Source organism: Ranitomeya imitator, chromosome 9, assembly GCF_032444005.1.
Source record: "Ranitomeya imitator isolate aRanImi1 chromosome 9, aRanImi1.pri, whole genome shotgun sequence".
Taxonomy (NCBI): domain Eukaryota; kingdom Metazoa; phylum Chordata; class Amphibia; order Anura; family Dendrobatidae; genus Ranitomeya; species Ranitomeya imitator.
Genome location: NC_091290.1, coordinates 91,341,273 through 91,365,186, shown reverse-complemented (window position 1 = coordinate 91,365,186; position 23,914 = coordinate 91,341,273). Strand labels below are relative to the sequence as shown.

The 23,914-nt window shown below is 43.9% G+C and overlaps 1 protein-coding gene across 4 annotated transcripts in view; it reads right to left on the bottom strand.

The window, feature by feature from the left end:
* The window catches only part of SPON1 (spondin 1), a 1,002,740-nt gene that overhangs the window by 331,006 nt on the left and 647,820 nt on the right, over window positions 1–23,914 (bottom strand). For all 4 annotated transcript variants that reach the window (XM_069739940.1, XM_069739943.1, XM_069739942.1 and 1 more), the window contains 3 exons: window positions 23,480–23,681; window positions 4,719–4,859; window positions 396–471 (listed from right to left, as the gene is read on the bottom strand). In XM_069739940.1, coding sequence (XP_069596041.1) covers window positions 396–471; window positions 4,719–4,859; window positions 23,480–23,681 — 419 coding nt within the window. The remainder of the gene's footprint in view (window positions 1–395; window positions 472–4,718; window positions 4,860–23,479; window positions 23,682–23,914) is intronic.

The following is a 23,914-nucleotide window of genomic DNA, read 5'->3' as shown; positions in this document are numbered from 1 at the left end:
TCCAAAATGGTTACTGCAATGTTCGTTGCATGAGCATGAATGAGCATGCACTGACAAGATTACTGAGATGAGTCATATGACAGAGTTAAGAAATATTCACTTGCTACACTGTGGTTTATTCAATGCCTTTCGAAGTACACCGACTTCTTATCAGGAAATATGTGCAATAGGTGTCATGTGTTATGCATAAGAAATGCTTCAGCGGTGAAGCTGAAATGTCACATGTATTTGAGTGGATAAAGTCCACTTTTTTTTCACTTATTTTCATTGGAGTGCAGTTTCCATTCTATTTTTTCTACATTTGGACCTTGGCTAGCTGCTTGTAGAAGTATTGCACCCATGACATCAGGGCTATTTTTCCTTGGAAGCATATATTATTCTTATAATATTTTTACCTTCTTCTTTTTCTTCGGTGACAAGATCAGCTACGATATCATCTACGTTGTCGGGGACTATATTGCATTGCTCTCCCTGTAAAACATGAAACATGACTGTAAAAATACGATGCTGGTCTGATCATTGATTCATTTGTTACTAATGAAAGCATGATTTTTCAGCATGCTGATGATGAATATCGTTCTGTATACATTAATCACACAATGTCACAATTATAGCAATTTGTTATGTTCATGCCGCTTAATTTCAAATGGTAGCACAATGAATCATATTCAATTTCTTGGCTAATTATCTACATAACATACTAAATAAAATCCTTAGCATACACTGTTCATTGATATAGCTTGATGTTTCCGGGAATTTACATACCCTGTCAACTAAATAGCAATATATTTGTATATTTTCACACTAAACATCTATGTTTGTCAAAATAATGAAGTATTTTTTGAAAAGGGATGTTGAGATATTGCAGCTCATCCCCATTTCAGACCTAACAGAAATGTCCACACCTATGTGTTTCAAAGTGAAATAAAATTTGAACAAGGACCTGGGAATGCGGTGACTAAGATGACTATACCTAACTAGCCTGGTTTGGGCAACACGAATGAAACAACAAGTTTCCTTTAATACAAAGAGTTAAAGATTAATTGCATAACTGCATATTAAACATATTTTTGACATATTATGGAGACATGTCAGGAGTTTGGATTGCGTATTTACGTGTTGAGAAAACCAGCAAACACTAAGGCTGGGTTCACACTGCGTTAATGGCAATGCGCTGACGGCATCCGTTACATAGCAACACTAACGCTATGTAACGAATGCGTTAGCGCACCCATTAACTGCCATTATGTAGCACATCGCTAACGCATGTCATAATCGGCATGCGTCAGCGATGTGCCATCATTCTGTGACGGACCCTCGGACGCAGTCTGTAGCGGTTTCAGGTCCGTCACCACTAGCACAGATAGAGCATCTGCGCTAGCGAGATCGCATAAACGCGATCTTTTTTGGCACTTGCGTTAACGCAGTCCGTTTAACGTATGCGTTGAACGGACTGCACTAACGCAATGTGAACCCTGCCTAAAATGAAGGAGTAAAAGTGACAAGCTGAGCACTAGTTTACTCCAAGACTAAAGAAGGATTCAATATGTAGTGGTCAATAGGGGTATTATCAAGTCAACTCCCACCAATTACCTTTTATGATCTGTCTCCATAACATGTTAAAAATTTTCTAAAATCGCAGAAAGTCTTTAAATCCATAGCAAAATGTTAAGACTATTCAGTAGAGCTGGGCGTACAGCTGCATATTCGGATTCGGCGGGTTCGGCTGAACAGTTACAAAAAGTTGGGGTTCGGGTACCAGAACAGTACCCAGACTCGAACCCGGACCCCATTCAGTTGAATAGGGGGCTCAAACATTCAGTGTTTGCAACGCTGTCATGTGCATGACAGCTTGGCAAACACCGCTTCTGAAATGATCCCCGCCGGCCAGAAAGCCACGGTTCCCACGCTATCAAAAGACAGCGTGAGCGCTCAGCTGTGATCGGAGGTACAACGTTTACCTCCGATCACTGGTGTCAGCTGATGGGACTACTGCTCCTATCATCCGACACCTGCTGCAGCTAATAACAGCGAGCGCAGGAGCGGCTGATGGGTGTATTCATTATCCGGCTCCTGCGCTGTAACTAATTTTTAAAAAATGATGTGGTTCCCCTGTATTTTTGATAACCAGCCAGGCAAAACTCTCAGCTGTCAGCTTCAACAAGGCTGGTTATCAAGAATACAGGGGTCCCCACGCTGATTTTTTAAATTATTTAAAAAAATAATATAAAAAAAACGGCCTGGGGTCCCCCTTATTTTTGACAACGAGCCTTGATAAAGCAAAGAGCTGAGAGCTGGTATTCTCAGGCTGGTAAGGGTCATGGAAATTGGCCCCCAGCCTAAAAATAGCAATCCGGAATTGCCCGGAAAAGGCACATCTATCAGATGAGCCAATTCTGGAGCTTTGCCCGACTCTTCCCACTAGCCCTCTAGCGGTGACAAGTGGGGTCAATATTTGTGGGGTTGATGTCACCTTTGTATTGTACGGTGACATCAAGCCCACAAATTAGTAATGGAGAGGCGTCTATAAGACACCTATCCATTACTAATCCTATAGTGGTATGGTAAATAAAGACACTGTCAGAATATAGCCTTTTATTAGAAATAAAACAAAACATACTTTTAATTTTTAACAAACACAGTTATACACCCCTAACGCCTATTCCACCTAAACCCTCTTTCTCCTGTAATAAATCTAAAATAAAATACAACAATATCCCTCATGTATCTGTTATTCTGTCCCATGCCGCAATCCATATCTGGGGCAAAAAACTCTTCAACCTGGACGGTGCCAAGATGCAGCCGTCCAGGCTGAGAATCATTGGTACAAACTTTGCAGAGCTATGAAAAGTGGCATGAGCTAAACAGATGAAGAAACATTGGAAGATGTTTAACTGCTTCCCACAGCCTCAGTGACCGACGGCGATGTTATCGTGGTTACCTCCGCTCACTGAGGCTGCGTTCCCTGCTGGGCTGAACTGCCGTGACCTCGGTGCGATCCACGCTAGCACCGTGAGGATCTCACTGAGGTCACGATAGTTCAGCCCGGCAGGGAACACAGCCTCTGTGACCGGCAGCAAACTTGAGGATGTCACTGAGGCTGTGCTCGCAGCATTTTAGTCACCAATGGTTCTCAGCCTGGACGGTCCCAAATTAGCACTGCCTAGGTTGAAAACTGTTTTCCCCAACACATAGATTACGGTGTGGGACAAAATGACGGATATGTGAGGGTTATTGTTGTTTTTTTTATTTTTGGTTATTACAGGAGAACAATGGCTTCGGTGGAATAGGCGTTAGGTGAGTATAACTGTGTTTGTTATTTTTAAATAAAAAAGTAAATGTGTGTTTTGTTTTATTACTAATAAAGGACTTTTTTCTGACTGTGTCTTTATTTACCATACCGCTATAGGATTAGTAATGGATAGGTGTCTTATAGATGCCTCTCCATTACTAAGCCGTGGGCTTGATGTCACCAAACAATAGAAAGGTGACACCAACCCCACAAATATGAACCCCACTTACCAGCGCTACAGGGCAAGTGGGAAGAGCCGAGCAAAGCGCCAGAATTGGTGGATCTGATAGATGTGCCTTTTCTGAGCAGCTGCGAGCTGTTATTTTTAGGCTGGTTGGCAATATCATTGGACCCTTACCAGCCTGAGAATACCAGCCCCCAGCTGTCTGCTTTAGCAAGGCTGGTTGTCAAAAATGGGGGGAACCATTATTTAAATAATTGAAAAAAAACAGCATGTGGACCCCTCTATTCTTGATAACCAGCCTTGTTGAAGCTGACAGCTGTGGGTTGCAGCCCCCAGCTGTGAGTTTTGCCTGGCTGTTTATCAAAAATTCATGGGTACCCATGCTGTTTTTTTTATTATTATTTACAGCGCAGGAGTCAGCTAATGAATACACTTATCAGACGCTCCTGTGCTCGCTGTTATTAGCGGCAGCAGGTGTCAGAGGATGGGAGCAATAGTTCCACCAGCTGACACCAGTGACCAGCGGTAGACTTTATACTTCCGATCCCAGCTGAGAGCTCATGCGGTCTTTAAACAGCGTGGGAACCGCAACTCACTGACCGGAAGGGATATTTTCACCGCTGATCAGAAGCAGTGTTTGCTGAGCTGTCATGCACATGACAGCATGACAAACACCTGGTGTTCAGGCAGCCGAACCCGAACAGTAACACGGACTTCCTGGTGAAGTCTGTGATCGGTGTCCATCCCCGAACAGTAGGTGTTTGGTACGGACGCCAAACTTTACTGTTTCTACTACTCAGGTCTGTTCATCAGGCATAATATTATACAAAATTTGAAGAGTCACATATTTCTACACAACAGGATATAGAATAGTGCAGTAAATAAGACAAGTCATATGAAACAGAACTAGCAATTTAGGAAGGGGAGAAACAGTTGTGCCAATAACTAATAGAGCAGTTCATAAATATGGAATGTGAAAGTGAGTGTGATGTCAGACATCTGCCACAAGCGAGTGGAAAAGCTAACTTTGACAAAAACAGCATTACTTGGCAACCTGAACAAAACATCTACTGTTCACCTGAAGAATCATATTTAAAAAGAAAAAATATATATTAAAGTAAATACTTTTTTCCATATTAGTGCATAAAAATAGATTTTTTTTACAAGCCTATTAATATTATTCTTCACCATGAAATCATTTATCAATTCAATGAGTTATGTATGCTATTTAATGTTACCTACCTTCCTTGCAATTCGCTCAATAGCAACTCTAGCCACTGGGATGATTGGACCTCCTTCTGGATCATAAAATGGGCTCTGTGGATGGTCCAAACTTGTCAATGGACGGATATTATCTTGTGGTATTGTGGGTTTGTTAGGTGACTAGGTATAATGAGAACACAGAAAAGATTTATTATTAAAAAGAGCTTTACAAGTACATGATAGTTTTGATCTACCGTAAATAAATCTCTAGTCTATTTAATTAAGAATGTTGATGAGTAGAGCCATGAAAGTTTGGATTCAAACCAACTGTACTCCAAAGTTCAGCTCAGGTACCACAACTTGACCCAAACTTAACCCCAGACCTGAACCCCATATAAGTCAATGGGGACCTGAACTTTGGTACTGTAAAATGGCTGTAAAAGAGGTTGTATAAAGGGTTAGGGGCTGCAAAAGGAAGAAATGAAAAAATGAAAATGCCCTGCAAACAAATGTGGATAGGGAAATTACTTAAAATAACACATAAAAAAAAATCTTGAACCAGGAGGGGATGGTCCAAGTGGAGGAGTGGAGCAGTGTTTTGCATGTCTAGTTTAATATACTTGTTAATAAATAAATAAATGACTTGGGATCCTCCCTATTTAATGTAATAACCAGCCAAAGGAAAGTAGACAGTTGTGAGCTGTTTTTTTTATGCTTGGAAAGTGACAGTTTCCATGGACCTTCCCAGCCTATTAATATCAGCCCCCAGATGTAAGCCTTGTTTTGCTTGTTAATAAAAATGGGGGTATGAGAAGCTTGACACAGACTAAAGATTATTGTACCATTGAACATAAAGATGAGTCCACAGTTGTAAGGGATGCAGACTTTTTCCACCACGGAGCACCAGTTACATCGATCTTATTGTTGTGTTTTATTAGAGATTAACTTGCTGAGTTTTATTAGAGATTTGCTTGCTTGTCAGTTTAAGTGCACTAATTTTACTTGGAAAGTGTTCAGCTTCAGGAATCAATGTTTCCATTCAGTGATAGTAAGGGTATGTGCACACGTTCAGGTTTTTTCGCATTTTTTTCAAGTTTTTTCACGATAAAAACACAATAAAACACATTAGAAACTGCAGACATATGTATCCTATCATTTAGAATGCATTCTGCAATTTTTGTGCACATGATGCATTTTTTTCCGCAAAAAAACGCATTGCGGTAAAAAAAAGCAGCATGTTCATTAATTTTGCGTTTTTTTTCGCGTTTTCTATGCATTGGGAAAAATGCATCAAAACGCGTAAAAAAAACGCATCAAAAACGCGAAAAAAACGCATACATTATTTCTGGCAAAAATGTCCGGTTTTTGTCAGGAAATTTCTCCTAGAAAATCCTGACATGTGCACATGCCCTAAGAGGAATACATTCAGGCTGGGTCTTGAGGTACCATTACACTAAACGATTTACCAACGATCACGACCAGCGATACGACCTGGCCGTGATCGTCGGTAAGTTGTTGTGTGGTCGCTGGGGAGCTGTCACACAGACAGCTCTCTCCAGCGACCAACGATCAGGGGAAAGACTCGGCATCGTTGAAACTGTCTTCAACGATGCCGAAGTCCCCGGGTAACCAGGGTAAACATCGGGTTACTAAGTGCAGGGCCGCGCTTAGTAACCCGATATGTACCGTGGTTACCATTGTAAAAGTAAAAAAAAAAAAAAAAACACTACATACTCACATTTTGATGTCTGTCATGTCCCCCGGCGTCCACAGGGTTAAAACTGCTTTAACGTGTCTGTAATTCAAGACTGTTCAGTGAGTCCACCCCTCTTTCATGAGCAAATGTTTTATAATTATAATTATTCACCTTCCAAACGCTGTTTTATCATTTGACAAATATGGTTACCTGTTGTCGCTTACTTCAAGTGTCTTCTCTCCCCTTTTTCTTCCCATGTTCTCCCCCCCTCCTTCCAGCCTCCCTCCACCCCACCCCCTTTCCCTCTCCCCGCATCCCCGCTTTTCCCCTTTCCATTCCTGCCCAGTTAATTGTTAAAATCCAATAAAGATTATTTGGAAAAAAAACAAAAAAAAAACTGCTTTCGGCAGGAGCGCTGCTAATGCACGCGCTCCGGCCGAGAGCTTCCCTGCACTGACTGTCATCGCCGGCAGTAAAGCAGAGCACAGCGGTGACGTCACCCTGTGCTCTGCTTTACTGCCGGCACTGACAGTCAGTGCAGGGAAGCTCTCGGCTGGAGCGCTTGCATTAGCAGCGCTCCTACCGAAAGCAGTTTTAACCCTGTGGACGCCGGGGGACGTGACAGACATCAGAATGTGAGTATGTACTGTTTTTTTTTTTTTTTTTTAACTTTTACAATGGTAACCAGGGTAAATATCGGGTTACTAAGCGCGGCCCTGCGCTTAGTAACCCGATATTTACCCTGGTTACAGGTGAACACATCGCTGGATCGGCGTCACACACGCCGATTCAGCGATGACAGCGGGTGATCAGCGACCAAATAAAGGTCCTGATCATTCCCCACGACCAACGATCTCCCAGCAGGGGCCTGATCGTTGGTCGCTGTCACACAATAACGAGATCGTTAGCGGGATCGTTGCTACGTCACAAAAAGCGTGACGTTGCAACGATATCCTTAACAATATCGTTATGTGTGAAGGTACCTTTAAGTATACATATGGCCAGACACAGGATTGTTAATCAGGTAAATAAATCATTCCATTACTCTTCTCAGTGCCTCAGTGACCTCAAGCCATTGTTCTCCCATCCAGTAATCCCATTATGTGGAAAGGGATAGTAGACCCAGTTGGACTGTCACCACATATGCTCTCACATGCCATCCCAGGTGAGGGGCTCAGCCTGAGGAAATTATCTCCACCAATGCACAATTAGCTTTGGTGTGAAGTGTTTCCTGAAGGTCGGGCTCAATTCCGTGAGGGCGACTTGGGCTATTAAGGACACTGATGAGGGAAAGGTGGGGATGTTGCTGGCTGGAGTTGGATACACATGCTACGGTAGTGGAATATGTTGTCTGGAGGAGCATGACTGTGACTACAGACTATACTAATGGGGATACAAAAGCTGTGGGCCAACCAAAAGTTGGGAGACAGTGGGTATCACCTGGTATAGAGGCAGTTTAACTACCAGCCCAGGGATTGGATCTTGACTTGGGGGCATTTTATTGTGGCTATCTTCCTGGAGTTTCTGTAAGACCATGGACATAAGGAATAAACAATAGTTGCATTGTTATCCTGCCTAGGTGATTATTACAACCTACAAACTCACATCTTCACAGGGGAGACTCCCAAAAAAATGACTCGGGGTCCCCCCTAATTTTAATAACCAGCTAATGCAAAACAGACAGCTGCAGGCTGATATTAATCAGCTGGAAAGGTCCACGTATATAGGCCCCTTCTAAGCCTAGTAAGAATAGCACTTAGTAGCCCCAGAAATGATGCATCAATTAGATGCACCAATTCTGGAGCTTAAACTTAGTTCTTCCAGATTGCCCTGGTGCAGTTGCTATCGGGGGAAAAGTTTTTGGAGTTGATGTCAGCTGTGTAATGTCAGCTGACATTCTCGAGGCTGCACAGGTCACTTGCAGTAATTTCTTTTTTTAATCAAGTACCTTTTATTAAAGCATACATCCAGATTGTAACACAGTCTGACACAAAGTCCAGACACATACAATATGTTCAAAGCAGATTGATACATTTTCCTTTACATGTACTAACACCCTTACCCGGTAACACACCCACCCTCTCCCTCCCTACCTCCCTCCAATCCCCATCCCAATATCCTCTATTATCAAACTGATACATCGCCTCTTGATAAATTTATACACAGCTTTACAGAAGATCAACTGTACAAGTAGAAATTCCTACAGAAGCAATGAAACGACTCACAATCTACTCTGCAATAGCTCAACAGACGCCACACCTGGATAATCCATCCATCCGCCCCACATATTTTCGAATTTTGTAAGTTGAGCTCTCTTAATGTAGTTATTCCTTTCCATGAGGATGATAAAGTTTATTTTGTTCACAAATTCTTTTTTGACTGGTGGTTTTTCATCTAACCAATGCATCACATAAAGCTTCCTAGTAGCATACAGCAATCTTGCAATAGCCAATCTCCCACATTCATCAGTAGCAATATCATCCACATATCCCAAGAGGCAAGTCAGCAGATTACGCGCAATATTTACCCTCATCACTTCTTGAATCAAATTGAGCACTTTCACCCAAAAGGACTGACGGCGAGAATAAGACCACATCATGTGTAGAAGGTCGGCTCCTTCCTAAGAACAGCTTTGGCATTTTAAGTCTCCTCTCTGTCCTGCCTTCATCATCCATAATGGGGACATGTACACTCTGTAAACTAAATATAACTGTGACACCCTTTTAGCCTCACTTAAAGAAACCTATATATTGTAGTATGGACTCCCACTGAGACTCTGATAAAGAACCCAAGTCTGCCATCCATTTTTCCCTCAACATTAACGGATGTCTCAGTAAAAAAGTGTCCAACAGGCCCCTGTACATTAAAGTGATGAACCCCCTCATGTTCCTCCGAGGTCCTATGAGGTTCAACAAACTATCTGATTGCAGAACCACACGCAAAACTTCATTTTGTTTACTTACGTCATATCTCAACTGCAGATACTGAAAAAACATCTTCTAGCTCAAAGGAAACTCATTCCTGAGCATTTCAAACGTTTTGATAACACCACCATCAAACAACTGAGACACGAACCAAATGCCAATACGCCTCCACTGACCAAACCCCGCAATCTCATGAGCTCCGCCATTCTAGGGTCAAACCAAATTGATGAATATCGCGTAAATTCCGTTACCCCCTCCACTGTTTAATTTTCTGACAAATTTTCCCCATCATGACTATCGTTGGGAATTTTTATGGGTTCATTCTGATTTGGTCCGCTTCCAAACTAGCTAACAATGGACCCTTCACCCTTATATATTCAGTGATTATCCCAGCTTATGTACTTTAGCTAAATTCTCCCCAGCCCACCATATGCTGACATTGGGACGCTATATAATAAATCCAAGGGTTAGGGACTGCCAAACCACCTTCGTCCTTTGATCTCTGAAGATGCTCTAATTTGATGCGAGCCCGTCCACCCTTCAAAATCAAATCCCTAAGTAGAGTATTAACTCAATAGAATTTACTCTGTGCCAACAATACTGGAACATTATGCAATATACAGGAGTTGAGGCATAAGTATCATTTTGATCATATTGACTCTACCTGCGACCGGCAGAAATAGCCTCTTCCAGGCCACAATCTTCTGCTGAAATTTCCCAAGGAAAGGAGTCAGGTTGAGCTGCACATAATCCTCTATCTTCGCTGAAATTGCAATACCCAAATACTTATACTCATGAACCGCAGGTAAGAGAATCACAGGGTCTAGTGTCAGAGTAGCCGCAATGTCCAGGGCCAGCAACACAGACTTGTCCCAGTTAATAGATAGTCCCAAATTTAATAATGCTATGCATAGCAACCCTCAAAGACTCCTGTGCATCTTCCAGAAACAATAATACATCATCCGCATACAGGGCTATCTTCTCTTCATGACATCCATATCTATATCCCTTTATACCCCTATCCCTCTGTACCGCCGCTGCCAGAGGCTCTAAAGCAATCGCAAACAGCAGAGGAGACAAAGGGCACCCCTGCTGTGTTCCCCTATACAAGAGAAAATCCCCAGACAAAAGGCCATTCACACGTACCCTAGCTCTCGGAGATGCGTACAGCAGCTGCACCCAACTTATAAATTTCTCGCCAAAACCCACAGCCTCCAGGACCGCCCACAAATATCTCCATTCCACACTATCAAACGCCTTAGCAGCATACAGAGATACCATGACCATCCGACCCACATTATCCGCCTTGGCCTGCATGAGAAACAATCGCCTGAGGTTATGTGCTGTAGAACTATTAGGAATAAACCTGGATTTATCCCGATGTATTATTGTCGTTATCACCTTATTAAGGTGATTAGCCAACATCTTAGCCAGGATTTTAATATCTGTCGTTAAAAGCGAGATTTGACGGTAAGAGGCTGGATCTACCGGATCCTTACCCTGCTTTGGCAACACAACAATTATTGCCTCTCGCATGGACCGTGGCAACTCCCCCTCCACCAAACCGACACTATACACCTCTAGCAAAGCAGGAAGAAGCATCTCTTTATAATTTTTATACACCTCCCCCGGCATCCCATCCACCCCTGGGGCTTTATCATTAGGCATAGAGGCCAGAGCAGTGACACATTCCTCCAAATTAAATGGCTCCACGAGAAGCCCCTGATCAGCTGCCAAGAGACTGTGGAGCTGTACCTCCGCCAAATAACCATCCATCTCCTCCACCGTTGGCCGCACACATGATTTGCAAAGATCCGAATAATACTCCGTCATCACCTCCAAAATTGCCTTGCTACCAGTATGTTCATGCCCATTTCTTCCTCTCAGAGCGGTTATATGTGTGGAATCTCTATGTGCTGCCACTATCCTAGAAAGGAGATGGCCCACCCTGTCCCCCTCCTCAAAATATTTGATATTTTGAAACATTCTCTTGCATTCTGCCGCTTCCATTACCATCTATGCTTCTTTTAACCTTCCCTGTGCCTCTGGGGACTGATCATGGATTAATGCCTCCTCTGCTTCCTCCAATTCTCTAATCAACATCTGATCCTTCCTGACAATTTCTGCCTTTACCCAGGATATCTCTTTAATGCAGATCCCTCTAAAATAAGCCTTCATAGCTTCCCATACCATCAAAACTGAAGGCGTCCCAGTATTAATTTAAAAATATTTTCTAATATCACTCCCTATATGTCCGTCCAATTCAATATGTTGTAACCAGAATGTATTCAGCCTCCACATGCACCCTCTAGCAGGCACAGATCCCACTCCCTCAAGTATCACACTCATGGGGGGAATGATCCGATATTGTGCTAGCCATATACATTACTTCCCCAACAAGGCCCAACATCTTAGTATTGCCCAATGCCAGGTCAATTCTCGACAAAGATGCAAAGGAGGACGAAAAACAGGAATACTTATACACACCAGGATGAGAAATCCTCCACAAATTGTGCAAAGCAGTTTCCTTCAGGACCGCTCCAAATGGTGAACCGTTACCTCCCGGTCTCAGCGGCTCTCATCTACCTCTGTCCCAATGTGTGCCTGGAATAGTATTAAAATCGGCCAGTATCAGAAATGGTACCCCTGGGGTTTCTTCCATTATCTCTAGGACCCTGTAGAGCAGTCTGCCACAGTATGGTGGTGAAATATATATTGAGACCAGCCATATCAAGGATCCATACAATTTACACAGTAGGCATATAAATCTACCTGTCTGGTCTATAATCACTTTGTGATACTCAAAAGGTACCACAGCACAAATGAGAATACTACCCCCCCTGGAATATGCTGAATATGTAGCATGATATCCCGCCTGTACCTATGTTTCGGCTAGAAAATGTGTTCTCTCTTTTACCATATGAGTTTACTGCAAGCAAATCACAAAAACTTAAACACAGCTTGCCGTTTCCCACAATATGCCAAACCCCTGACATTCCAACTCACATCTCTCATTCTTTCAGACATTTTTGCTCCTCAGAACATATTGCCCCACATTTTTTCATCCAATTACAGCTGAAGCCATAACTAAAGGCATCAGAGTGACATACATTGTATAAATACTTTCCCCCTCCCCCCAAACAGCTTAAAGCCTCTCAGAACAAATCCAAATCCCATCTTTCCATCCCCTCCTAATATGGAGGAGAGAGTGCACTTTATCCAAAACAGTCTGTTAACCCCGTGCAACAGTCCTGCCACTTATCCCAAACTATTGGGACTTTCACATGACTTGTAGATTGCAGCCAGGTAAATTACAACAGTTTCCAATTCTTCCAGAAAAGACTCACAACCAACAGAGAGCCAGAAACGTGATCCCAAAAACCTGAAAATAAAAATGCAAATACCAAGGAGGAAAAAGATAAAGAGTTTGGAGCGCCTGCTCGGACGGTGGGGTACTCTGTACCGGGTCTGGTGGTACCTAAAGGGATGGTCAAAGTGTCAGTGACCCAGTCCATGGCCCTGCGCATCCAGTTAAAGGAGATGTGAATGAAAATGGAATTAAAGTCTTTAACAGATGATTTGTGATGCCATCTTTGGTGTTCGGCCAGGATGGCAGACACTGCTTAAAGGGACCGCTGGGGTGACGGTAATGCAGCCTGGATGGTTCTGCTCCCCACATGTGGAGCGGGGCCCAAGGGCTACCTGGTACAGTGGGTAAGGGATGGTAAATTTTGGGGTGCAGGACTGAGGGCGCAGGTAATGATTGAAGAACAGAAGGGTAGCAGTTCCCTTTACCTTTTACTGATTAAATACAGGTACAGTCCAGGGTACAGGTAACATGTGATGATGGGGTCCAAGCAGCCTGGAAATAACTTGGGATCCACCTAACCAGGTGGGTTCGGAGGCCTTCCTTCTGTGCTTTGTACTCTGACTCTTGCTGCCTGAAGCTCTGCACAAGTCATCTCATTGTCTGCACTCCCAACCCGTATGGCTGACAGCCTGAGACTGTAATGGGCACTGCCGTTTCATTGGCAGCCCCAGGGTCCTGACCTGCAGTGTTGACTCCGGGTGCCAGTAGGGGACAGGAGACTTGGAATCTTCTGCCCTCATGATTCGGTGGCTGGGTATGCAATCGTCTCACCACCAGGGACTCAGGTGTCTGGTCTCTAAGCGCTTTATCTTGATGTGAGCCCAATCACAGCCCCAGACCCCAGTCCCTCTCCTTATGTGCTTTCTTTCCCTTCAGTGTCTTACACTAAACTCACTAACCCCGCCTCCAGACCAGAACTTATAGGGAAGCTACACTGAAACCGGGTTTAGAGTTCCCCCTTCAGGTCTGGAGTTAGGAAGGTGTTGCATGTTTGTATTACCTGATTAGGGCATCCCTCCTTGAGTCCAGGCATGACATCAGCCCCCACCCCCCCGTGAGGAAGGCAATGCCATTGTAGCAAACAGACCCCCCTGAGGTGACCTGAAGAGACAGGCCTGATGTGGTCCCCCTCTTTAAATATTAAAGAATAAACAAATCATACAAAAGAAGTCTGTTAAAAAATCACACAGGTCAGGCACAGACACTATATACTTTCCTAGATTGTTGAGGTAGAATTGAGTTATATTAACTGAATATTTAGGACTAGAGTTGAGCGACTTTTACTTTTTTCGGATCGAGTCGGGTTTCGTGAAACCTAACTTTGTCAAAAGTCGGGTCAGCTGAAATCGGCCGATTATTGCGAAAAGTCGGGTGCCGACTGAAACACGACACCCAATGCAAGTCAATGGGGAATCAAAGTTGGCAGTGAGTGGAGGACAGGAAAACACCTACAGTGCCCATTTTAATGCCAAAAACATAAATTCTTATTACTTAAGCTTGTCAATCTTAATTTACTTTATAATAATAGTTAGGCATTGAAAACTGGGGGTCATTTGGCTAAAGTTGTGGGGGGGTAGGGCTGGCTCAAGATTTTTGTGGGCCTAGGAAACGCGGAATACGTCACGGTGGTGGAGCAGGGAGAGGTAAGTATTTCAACTTTGCAAGTGCTGTGATCCTGAGCAAGCAGGGGAGGCACTTGTTGGCACTGGCACAGGGCCCCTCATAGTACGGCGGTGTTTTTGACGGCGGGTGGTGCCTCCCACTGCCAGAGACACTTTTGCGTACTATGTCACTGGCCCTGTGCCAGTGACGTCGCCAACGAGTATGTCCCCCCCAGCTGATGAAGGAACCTGCACTTTCATCTGCAACTTCCTCTTTGTCCCCGTGTAAGGTGGTATAGTATGCGGGAAGGGGAACATGACTTTAAGCAGGGTCAAATTCAGGCTGTGTAGAGTGCAAGAGGAATGTAGTGGTCTGGGTCAACGTACCAGCAGACTCATCTAGCAGTGGCTGGGCAATGGGCAGGATGAGGAGGAAACACAGATATAGGCCCAAATAATGAAGTAGGCTAAATGCAGTTCAAAATTGGTAACAGGACTAAACAGGCAGCATTGCTTTGTTCAGTGGAGGACAACTGTAATGAGTGGCAGACACAGTTAGTAGGCCCAAATAATAAAGTAGGCTAAATGCAGTTCAAAATTGGTAACAGGACTAAGCAGGCGGCATTGGTTTGTTCAGTGGAGGACAACTGTAATGAGTGGCAGACACAGTTAGTAGGCCCAAATAAGAAAGTGGGCTAAATGCAGTTAAAAAATGGTAACAGGACTAAACAGGCCGCATTGCTTTGTTCACTGGAGGACAACTGTAATGAGTGGCAGACACAGTTGGTAGGCCCAAATAATAAAGTGGGCTAAATGTCTGCCAAAAAATAGTTCATAAATAAACAGGTGGCATAGCTAAGTACTGGGGTGGGCTCCTCTTCTGAGTAGGAGACAGTGGTAGTAGGCGTAAAGTATTAACTGGTCTAAATGGAGGCCAGGGCCCCTGAATATTTTAACTATCATCTATCATTTCAACAAATTTTTATTGCCAGTGCCATTGAATGATTTAACAGCACAGACTACACAGTGGTGAAGCAGGGAGAGGTAAGTATTGCAAGTGGTAGAGCACTGTTCGAGCTGGAGGGAACACTCTCTCGTGGGCGGCGGTACTGGCACAGGGCCCCTCATATTACGATGGTGTGTCTGACATTGGTTGTGCACCACCACCGTCAGAGACACTTCATTGTACTATGAAGGACCTTGTGCCAGTGCCGTCGCCCAAGAGGAGGCGTACCCACCTGTCCAGGCAAACGGCACTTGCACGGGTGCTTGCGCCAGGTGGTGACCACGGCCCTGTGGGGGGAGACAGACCATTTAGGGAGGTATAAAAATGGCCTATGGTGGACATTCAGCAGCTAGAAATGGAGGAATTGGAGAAGTCATTAAGAGGAGACCAAAAGCAAGACATTTTTCAGGCAAGCTACGTGTCAGCAGGAGAAGGTGGGGCAAAATAATTTGAAATCCATGATTGGTTCATTTTAATGAAGGTTAGATCATCAACATTTCGGGGAGCCAGACGTGTCCTTTTTTCGGTCAGTATTGAACCAGCAGCACTGAAGACTCTTTCTGATAGCACACTAGAAGCAGGGCAAGCGAGCTCCTGTAATGCATATTCTGCCAATTCAGGCCAGGTGTCTATTTTAGTTGCCCAGTAATCAAAGGGGAATGACCTGTGAGGGAGAACATCGATAACGGAGGAAAAGGAGTTCGTAATCATACTGGACAAATGCTGTCTCCTGTCACTTTGAATCGATGCAGCAGTACTTGTCGTGTCAGCGGTCATGGCTAAATCTCTCCACAACCTAGTCATAAAACCCCTCTGTCCAACGCCACTTCGGATTTGTGCACCTCTAACACCTCTGCCATGTTGCCCCCTACGGCTCGTGTGAGAATCATCACCGCCGCTGTGTGCTGGGAATGCCTGAACCAAACGGTCTACAAGAGTTGCTTGTTTGGTAGCCAATGTTTGCTCAAGGTTCTCATGTGGCAGGATAGTTTGTAATTTTCCTTTGTATCGTGGATCCAGGAGGCAGGCCAACCAGTAATCGTCATCGGTCATCATTTTGATAATGTGGGAGTCCCTTTTTAGGATACGCAAGGCATACTCAGCCATGTGGGCCAATGTTCCAGGTGTCAATTCACTGCTTGTGCTGGGTTGAGGAGCACTTTCTTGCAAATAAACATCACTTGTGTCCCGCAAAAACCCTGTACCTGACCTTGCAATGCCACCAGTTTCTATTGCCCCCTGAGAAGCATCCTGCTCCCATAAATATTCATCCCCATCATCCTCCTTCTCCTCCTCTTCATCCACCACCTCGTCCAGGAGAGTTCCCTGAGCAGACAATGGCTGACTGTCATCAAGGCTTCTTTCCTCTTCGGCTGCAGACACCAGCTTCTTAATGTGCGTCAAACTTTGCATGAGCAGACGCATTAGTGGGATGCTCATGTTTATGATGGCGTGGTCTGCACTTACCAGCCGTGTGCATTCCTCAAAACACTGAAGGACTTGACAGAGGTATTGGAGCTTCGACCACTGCACACCAGACAACTCCATGTATGCCATCCAACTGCCTGCCCGTGTATGTGTATCCTCCCAGAAATTAATTACAGCATGCCTCTGTTCGCACAGCCTCTGAACCATGTGCAGTGTGGAGTTCCACCTTGTTGCAACATCGATTATTAGGCGGTGCTGGGGAAAATTCAGCGATCGCTGATGGTTCAGCATACGGCTAGAGTGTACGGGCGACCGGCAGATGTGTGAGCAAAGTCTTCGCACCTTCAGGAGCAGGGCTGGTAACTCCGGATAATTTTTGAGGAAGCACTGCACCACCAGGTTCAAGGTGTGAGCCAGGCAAGGTATGTGTTTCAGTTCTGAAAGGGCTATGGCAGCCATAAAATTCCTTCCGTTATCACTGACTACCTTTCCTGCCTCAAGATGTACACTGCCCAGCCATGACTGAGTTTGTTGCTGCAAGTACTAGGCCAGTACTTCAGTGGTGTGTCTGTTGTCGCCCTAATACTTCATTTGTAACACAGCCTGCTGACGCTTACCACTAGCTGTTAGATAATGGGACAACTCTTGTGCAGCACTGGCAGCTGCGGATGGAGTGGTCGTGCGGCTGCACTCTGTGGACGAGCTTTCGCTTCTGGAGGAGGAGGTAGGAGGGGTGGCGAACGCCTACAGCCAACTGTTTCCTAGACCATGACCTAGGCAGAACTGTCCCACTATGGCTGTCCCCTGTGGACCCTGCATTCACCACATTAACCCTTTGTGCCGTGAAGGACACATAATGTCCCTGGCCATGCCTACTGGTCGATGCATCTGTTGTGAGGTGCGCCTTTCTACTGACTGATTGCCTCAGTGCATGGACAATGCGGTCTTTGACATGCTGTTTTTTTTCGCAAAGAAGTGCCAACTGGGTGGGTCATAGCGTGGTACTGCGTAGGCCATTAGGTCTTTGAAAGCTTCGCTTTCAACCAACCGGTAGGGCATCATCTCTAATAAGATTTGTATAGCAATGTGGGCGTTCAAACCCTGTGTATGCGGATGAGAGGATGAGTACTTTCTTTTCCTAACGAGAGTCTCTTGTAGGGTGAGCTGGACTGGAGAGGTGCATATGGTGGAACTAGCGGTGGTGGTGGTGGTGGACATGGCAGATTGAGAGAGGGTTGGTGATGGTATTCTTGATGTTGGCCTACATACAGTGTTTCCTACCAATAACCTTGTGATTCCCTGACTGCTTTGGCCTTGCGACGATACCTCCACATTTGCTGCTGGTGGTGTCCTAACCGGTGGGCTTACAGTGAGGGAAGCAATGTAGCGTTGCTGACTACCTTCATTCTGAGCATGTGCACCAACGGTATGGGACGTTTGGTAGGTAGTCCAGGCTTGCAAGTGCATGCTGGTTAAATGTTTAAGCATGCACATTGTATTTACATTTTGAAGTTTCTTCCCTCTGCTAAAGGTCTTTGAGCATTTCTTACAGATAATTTTTGACTGATCATTCGGATCTTGGTTAAAAAATTGCCATACTAAACTCTTCCTACTATGGAATACCTTTTCAGGCATTGCACGCTGTGCTACTTTCACCGGATGGCCATGCTGTCCTACATCTGTCTTTGTTTTTGACAAACGTTTTTGGCCTGATACGGACCTGCCAGATGACAGCTTTTGCGATGTAGATGGTTGCTGCGGATCATCCTCCTCTGCTTCTGAGCTACTGGCAGCGGCACCCTCTTCCCCCAATGGCTGCCTATCTGGGTCAACAAATGGATCATCTATCACCTCCTCTTCAATGTCATGTGCACCTTCCTCTGTGCCACCGTGTAAGGTGCTCTAGCGTTCGGGACGGGGCACCATAGTGTCATCAGGGTCAGATTCTGGCTCAGTGCACTGCGAGGGCAATGTAGTGATCTGAATCAATGGAACAGCATAATAATCTAGCTGTGGCTGTGCATCAGTGCACTCCCGTTCTGATTCATCTTTTAATGGGTAGTTAACAATTTCCCTTTCTAACCCAGGCATGGTATGTGTAAAGAACTCCATGGAGTAACCTGTAGTGTCGCCTGACGCATCCTTCACTTTTGGTTTGGGTGAAGGACACAAGGAAACGTCTTGTTCCTGACCGGGAGCATCCACTGACGACTTGCTGCTTTTATATTTTGAACTTTCTGAAGAAGAGGCGAAAGAGCTAGAGGCTGAATAAGCAAGGAAAGCCAAAACTTTTTCCTGCTGCTCCGGCTTTAAAAGCTGTTTTCCTACTCCCAGATAAGGGAGCCTTCGAAGCCTTGTGTAGCCAGACAATGACGCTGGCTCAACACCTCCAGCCTTAGGTGCTATTGTGCTATTGCCACTACCACCAGATGCACCACCACCACCACCACCACCATCAGTACCAGCTGGCAACCACCGCACACGGCCTCTTCCACGAGACTTCCTCATTTTTTGGAAAATCTAACCAAAATAACAATCGTTATATGGTACTGTAAAACAAGGTAGAAGGTGTATATAAACTTGTTGAGAATTTAAATCTCCCTCTTTTGGGGGGGGAGACTGAACCAAAACTCAGGCCCTGTGCATAAAATAACACAATGTAAGTGGCAGAAAGTGGCTGGCTGATATACGACAAACTAACAGAAGTATATCCACTTTGTGAGAATTTGAATCTCACTTTTTTGGCGGGGGAGACTGAACCAAAACTCAGGCCCAGTGTATATAACAACACAATCTAAGCGGCAGAAAGTGGCTGGCTGATATACGACAAACTAACAGGGCAGAAGTATATCCACTTTGTGAAAATTTAAATCTCATTTTTTGGGGGAGAGACTGAACCAAAACTCAGGCCCAGTGTATAAAACAACACAATGTAAGTGGCAGAAAGTGGCTTGCTGATATACGACAAACTAACAGGACTGAAGTATATCCACTTTGTGAGAATTTGAATCTCACTTTTTTGGAGGGAGACTGAACTAAAACTCAGGCCCAGTGTATATAACAACACAATCTTAGTGGCAGAAAGTGGGTGGCTGATATACGACAAACTAACAGGACAGAAGTATATCCACTTTGTGAGAATTTGAATCTCACTTGAGAGACAATGAGAGACAATTACCTTTCGCAAATGGTTCAGGACCCAACAAGAAGGGGGGCACTGCTAGACCGAATATTAACCAACAGGCCAGGCCGCATATCAAATATAAGGGTTGGGGGTCACTTGGGGAATAGTGATCACAAAATAATACGTTTTCATGTATTCTTTAATAAGATGTGTAGTAGAGGAGTTACAAGGACACTAAACTTCAGGAAGGCAAATTTCCAACGGATGAGAGAGGATCTTGGTGCAATTAACTGGGACGATATCCTGATATCACAAAGAAAATGGGAGACATTTATTAGCATCCTGGATAGGACCTGTGCACAGTATATACCGTATGGGAATAAACATACTAGAAATAGGAGGAAACGAATATGGCTAAATAGAGCTGTAAAGGGCGCAAAAAGTGACAAAAAAAAGCATTTAGAGAATTAAAGGAAGTAGGTAGTGATGAGGCATTAAATAAATACAAAAAATTAAATACATTCTGTAAAAAGCAAATCAAGGCAGCAAAGAGAGACAGAGAGACTCGTTGCCAGGGAGAGTAAAAATAATCCCAAAATATTTTTTAATTACGTAAATAGTAAGAAACTAAAAAATGATAGTGTTGGCACCCTTAAAAATAGTCTGGGTGAAATGGTGGATGAGAATGAGGAAAAAGCCAATATGCTAAATGACTTTTTTTCATCAGTATTTACACAAGAAAATCCCATGGCAGACAAAATGACTAGTGATAAAAATTCCCCATTAAATGTCACCTGCAGGAAGTACGTCGGCATCTAAAAATCACTAAAATTGACAAATCTCCGGGCCCTGATGGGATACACCCTCGAGTACTGCAGGAATTAAGTACAGTCATTGATAGACCATTATTTTTCATCTTTAAAGACTTCATAATAACAGGGTTTGTACCACAGGACTGGCGTATAACAAATGTGGTGCCAATATTCAAAAAGGGGACACAAACTGAACTCTGTAATTATAGGCCAGTAAGCTTAACCTCTACTGTGGGTAAAATCCTGGAGGGCATTCTAAGGGATGCTATACTGGAGTATCTGAAGAGGAATAACCTCATGACCCAGTATCAGCACGGGTTTACTAGGGACCGTTCATGTCAGACTAATCTGATCAGCTTCTATGAAGAGGTAAGTTCCGGACTGGACCAAGGGAACCCAGTGGACGTAGTGTATATGGACTTTTCAAAAGCTTTTGATACAGTGCCACACAAAAGATTGATACATAAAATGAGAATAATGGGGATAGGGGAAAATATGTGTAAGTGGGTGAAGAGCTGGCCCAGGGATAGGAAACAAAGGGTGGTTATTATTGGAGCACACTCGGACTGGGTCGCGTTTAGCAGGGGGTACCACAGGGGTCAGTATCGGGCCCTCTTCTTTTTAACATATTTATTAATGACCTTGTGGGGGGCATTCAGAGCAGAATTTCAATATTTGCGGATGACACTAAACTCTGCAGGGTAATCAATACAGAGGAGGACAATTTTATATTACAGGATGATTTATGTAAACTAGAAGCTTGGGCTGATAAATGGCAAATGAGCTTTAATGGGGATAAATGTAAGGTCATGCACTTGGGTAGAAGTAATAAGATATATAACTATGTGCTTAATTCTAAAACTCTGGGCAAAACCGTCAATGAAAAAGACCTGGGTGTATGGGTGGATGACAAACTCATGTTCAGTGGCCAGTGTCATTCAGCTGCTACAAAGGCAATACAATAATGGGATGCATTAAAAGAGGCATAGATGCTCATGAGGAGAACATAATTTTACCTCTATACAAGTCACTAGTTCGACCACACTTAGAATACTGTGCACAGTTCTGGTCTCCAGTGTATAAGAAAGACATAGCTGAACTGGAGCGGGTGCAGAGAAGAGCGACCAAGGTTATTAGAAGACTGGGGGGTCTGCAATACCAAGATAGGTTATTATACTTGCGGCTATTTAGTTTGGAAAAACAAAGACTAAGGGGTGATCTTATTTTAATGTATAAATATATGAAGGTACAAAGACCTTCCTGATGATCTTTTTAATCATAAACCTAAGACAGGGACAATGGGGGCATCCTCTACATCTGGAGGAAAGAAGGTTTAGGCATAATAACAGACACGGGTTCTTTACTGTAAGAGCAGTGAGACTATGGAACTCTCTGTTGTAATGAGTGATTCATTACTTAAATTTAAGAGGGGATTGGATACCTTTCTTGAAAAGTATAATGTTGCAGGGTATATACACTAGATTCCTTGATAGGGCATTGATCCAGGGAACTAGTCTGATTGCAGTATGTGGAGTCGGGAATGAATTTTTTTTCCCCAAAGTGGAGCTTACTATTTGCCACATGGGTTTTTTTTTGCCTTCCCCTGGATGAACATGTTAGGGCATGTTAGGTTAGGCTATGGGTTGATTTAGATGGACTTAAAGGCTTCTTTCAACCTTAATAACTATGTTGCTATGTTACTTTTTTTGGGGAAACTGAACCAAAACTCAGGCCCAGTGTATATAACAACGCAAACTAAGTGGCAGAAAGTGGCTGGCTGACATACAACAAACTAACAGGACTGAAGTATATCCACTTTGTGAGAATTTGAATCTCACCTTTTTTGGGGGGAAGACTGAACCAAAACTCAGGCCCTGTGTATATAACAACGCAATCTAAGTGGCAGAAAGTGGCTGGAAGATATATGAAAAAATACAAGGACTGTAGTACAATTTCAATCTCCCTACAATGATCTCAGGAAAAGTATGGCAGCAATAAAAAGGACTGCTGCACACAAAAGGGTGGACAAATAAACAAGATAAGTGTGCAGAAAGGAGCAACAAGATTTTTGCTTTAAAAAAAAAAACTGTTAGTTTGCACAGCAGCGTGCAAACAGCAATGCAGCTATCAGGGAGCCTTATAAGGCAGCCTAATAAGCTACAGAGCTGATGCACAAAAATATACCCTCCACTGTCCCTGCAAACAAATGGTGGTGTTGGACAGTGGAAATCACTACAGCACAAGCAGTTTGGGGGTTAATCTTCCCTCCCTAACTATATCCCTTCTTCTGATGAAGCGGCAGCAACCTCTCCCTATGCTAAGATCGGCAGAAGTAAGATGGCGGTCGGCGTGCATGCCCCTTTATAGCCCCTGTGACGCCGCAGAAAGCAAGCCAATCACTGTCATGCCCTTCTCTAAGATGGTGGGGACCGATACCTATGTCATCACACTGCCCACACTCTGCGTCCTCCTTCATTGGCTGAAAAATGGCACTGAAAGCGTCATACGAAACGCGACTTTTGCGCACAGATCGGTGACCTCAGGGCCGATCCCACACTAGGATCAGGTCGGGTTTCATGAAACCCGACTTTGCCGAAAGTCGGCGATTTTTTAATTTGTCCGATCCGTTTCGCTTAACCATATTTAGGACTTCACTGACCACTGTCAAGATGGTGTTGATGGACAATATAAATATACAATTATTTTGTTTATTATTCCTAAATAGCTTTAATTAGATTATTGAAGTACAAAAGAAGCAAAGTCATACTCGATGTAAACCATTACAAAACCAGAAAATAGAGAACAGATACAAATTTCTTTACTTAAAACATGGAAATACCTCATAAGTGATTCCACTGTCAGTGCCAGCATCCCAAGGGATTAGATCCTGGATGACTCTTTGGACCCAGCCACACTCTTTAGTACATAGATCTTCTGCAGACAGTCCAACATTCCAGTCTGGGCTTGGACCCAACATGGCCAAGAAAGACATCAGATGTCGAATCCTGTCAACTGAGAACTCAGCAGATGGAGCAGCTCTCCTGCCCCCCCCAAAAAAAAAAAAAAACACAAAAAGAAAAACAAAGTGAAGTCAGAGTACAATTTCTCTTAAGTAAAAAAAAAAAAAAAGTTTCGATCTTAGCATGGTATTGTGAAAGAATGTACTGTATATGTGACAAATGGCATTTAGAAAGCACCTTTGATCTTCAGCTATATATGAATAGTTTAACCCCTTAGTGACAGAGCCAATTTGGTACTTAATGACCAGGCCAAT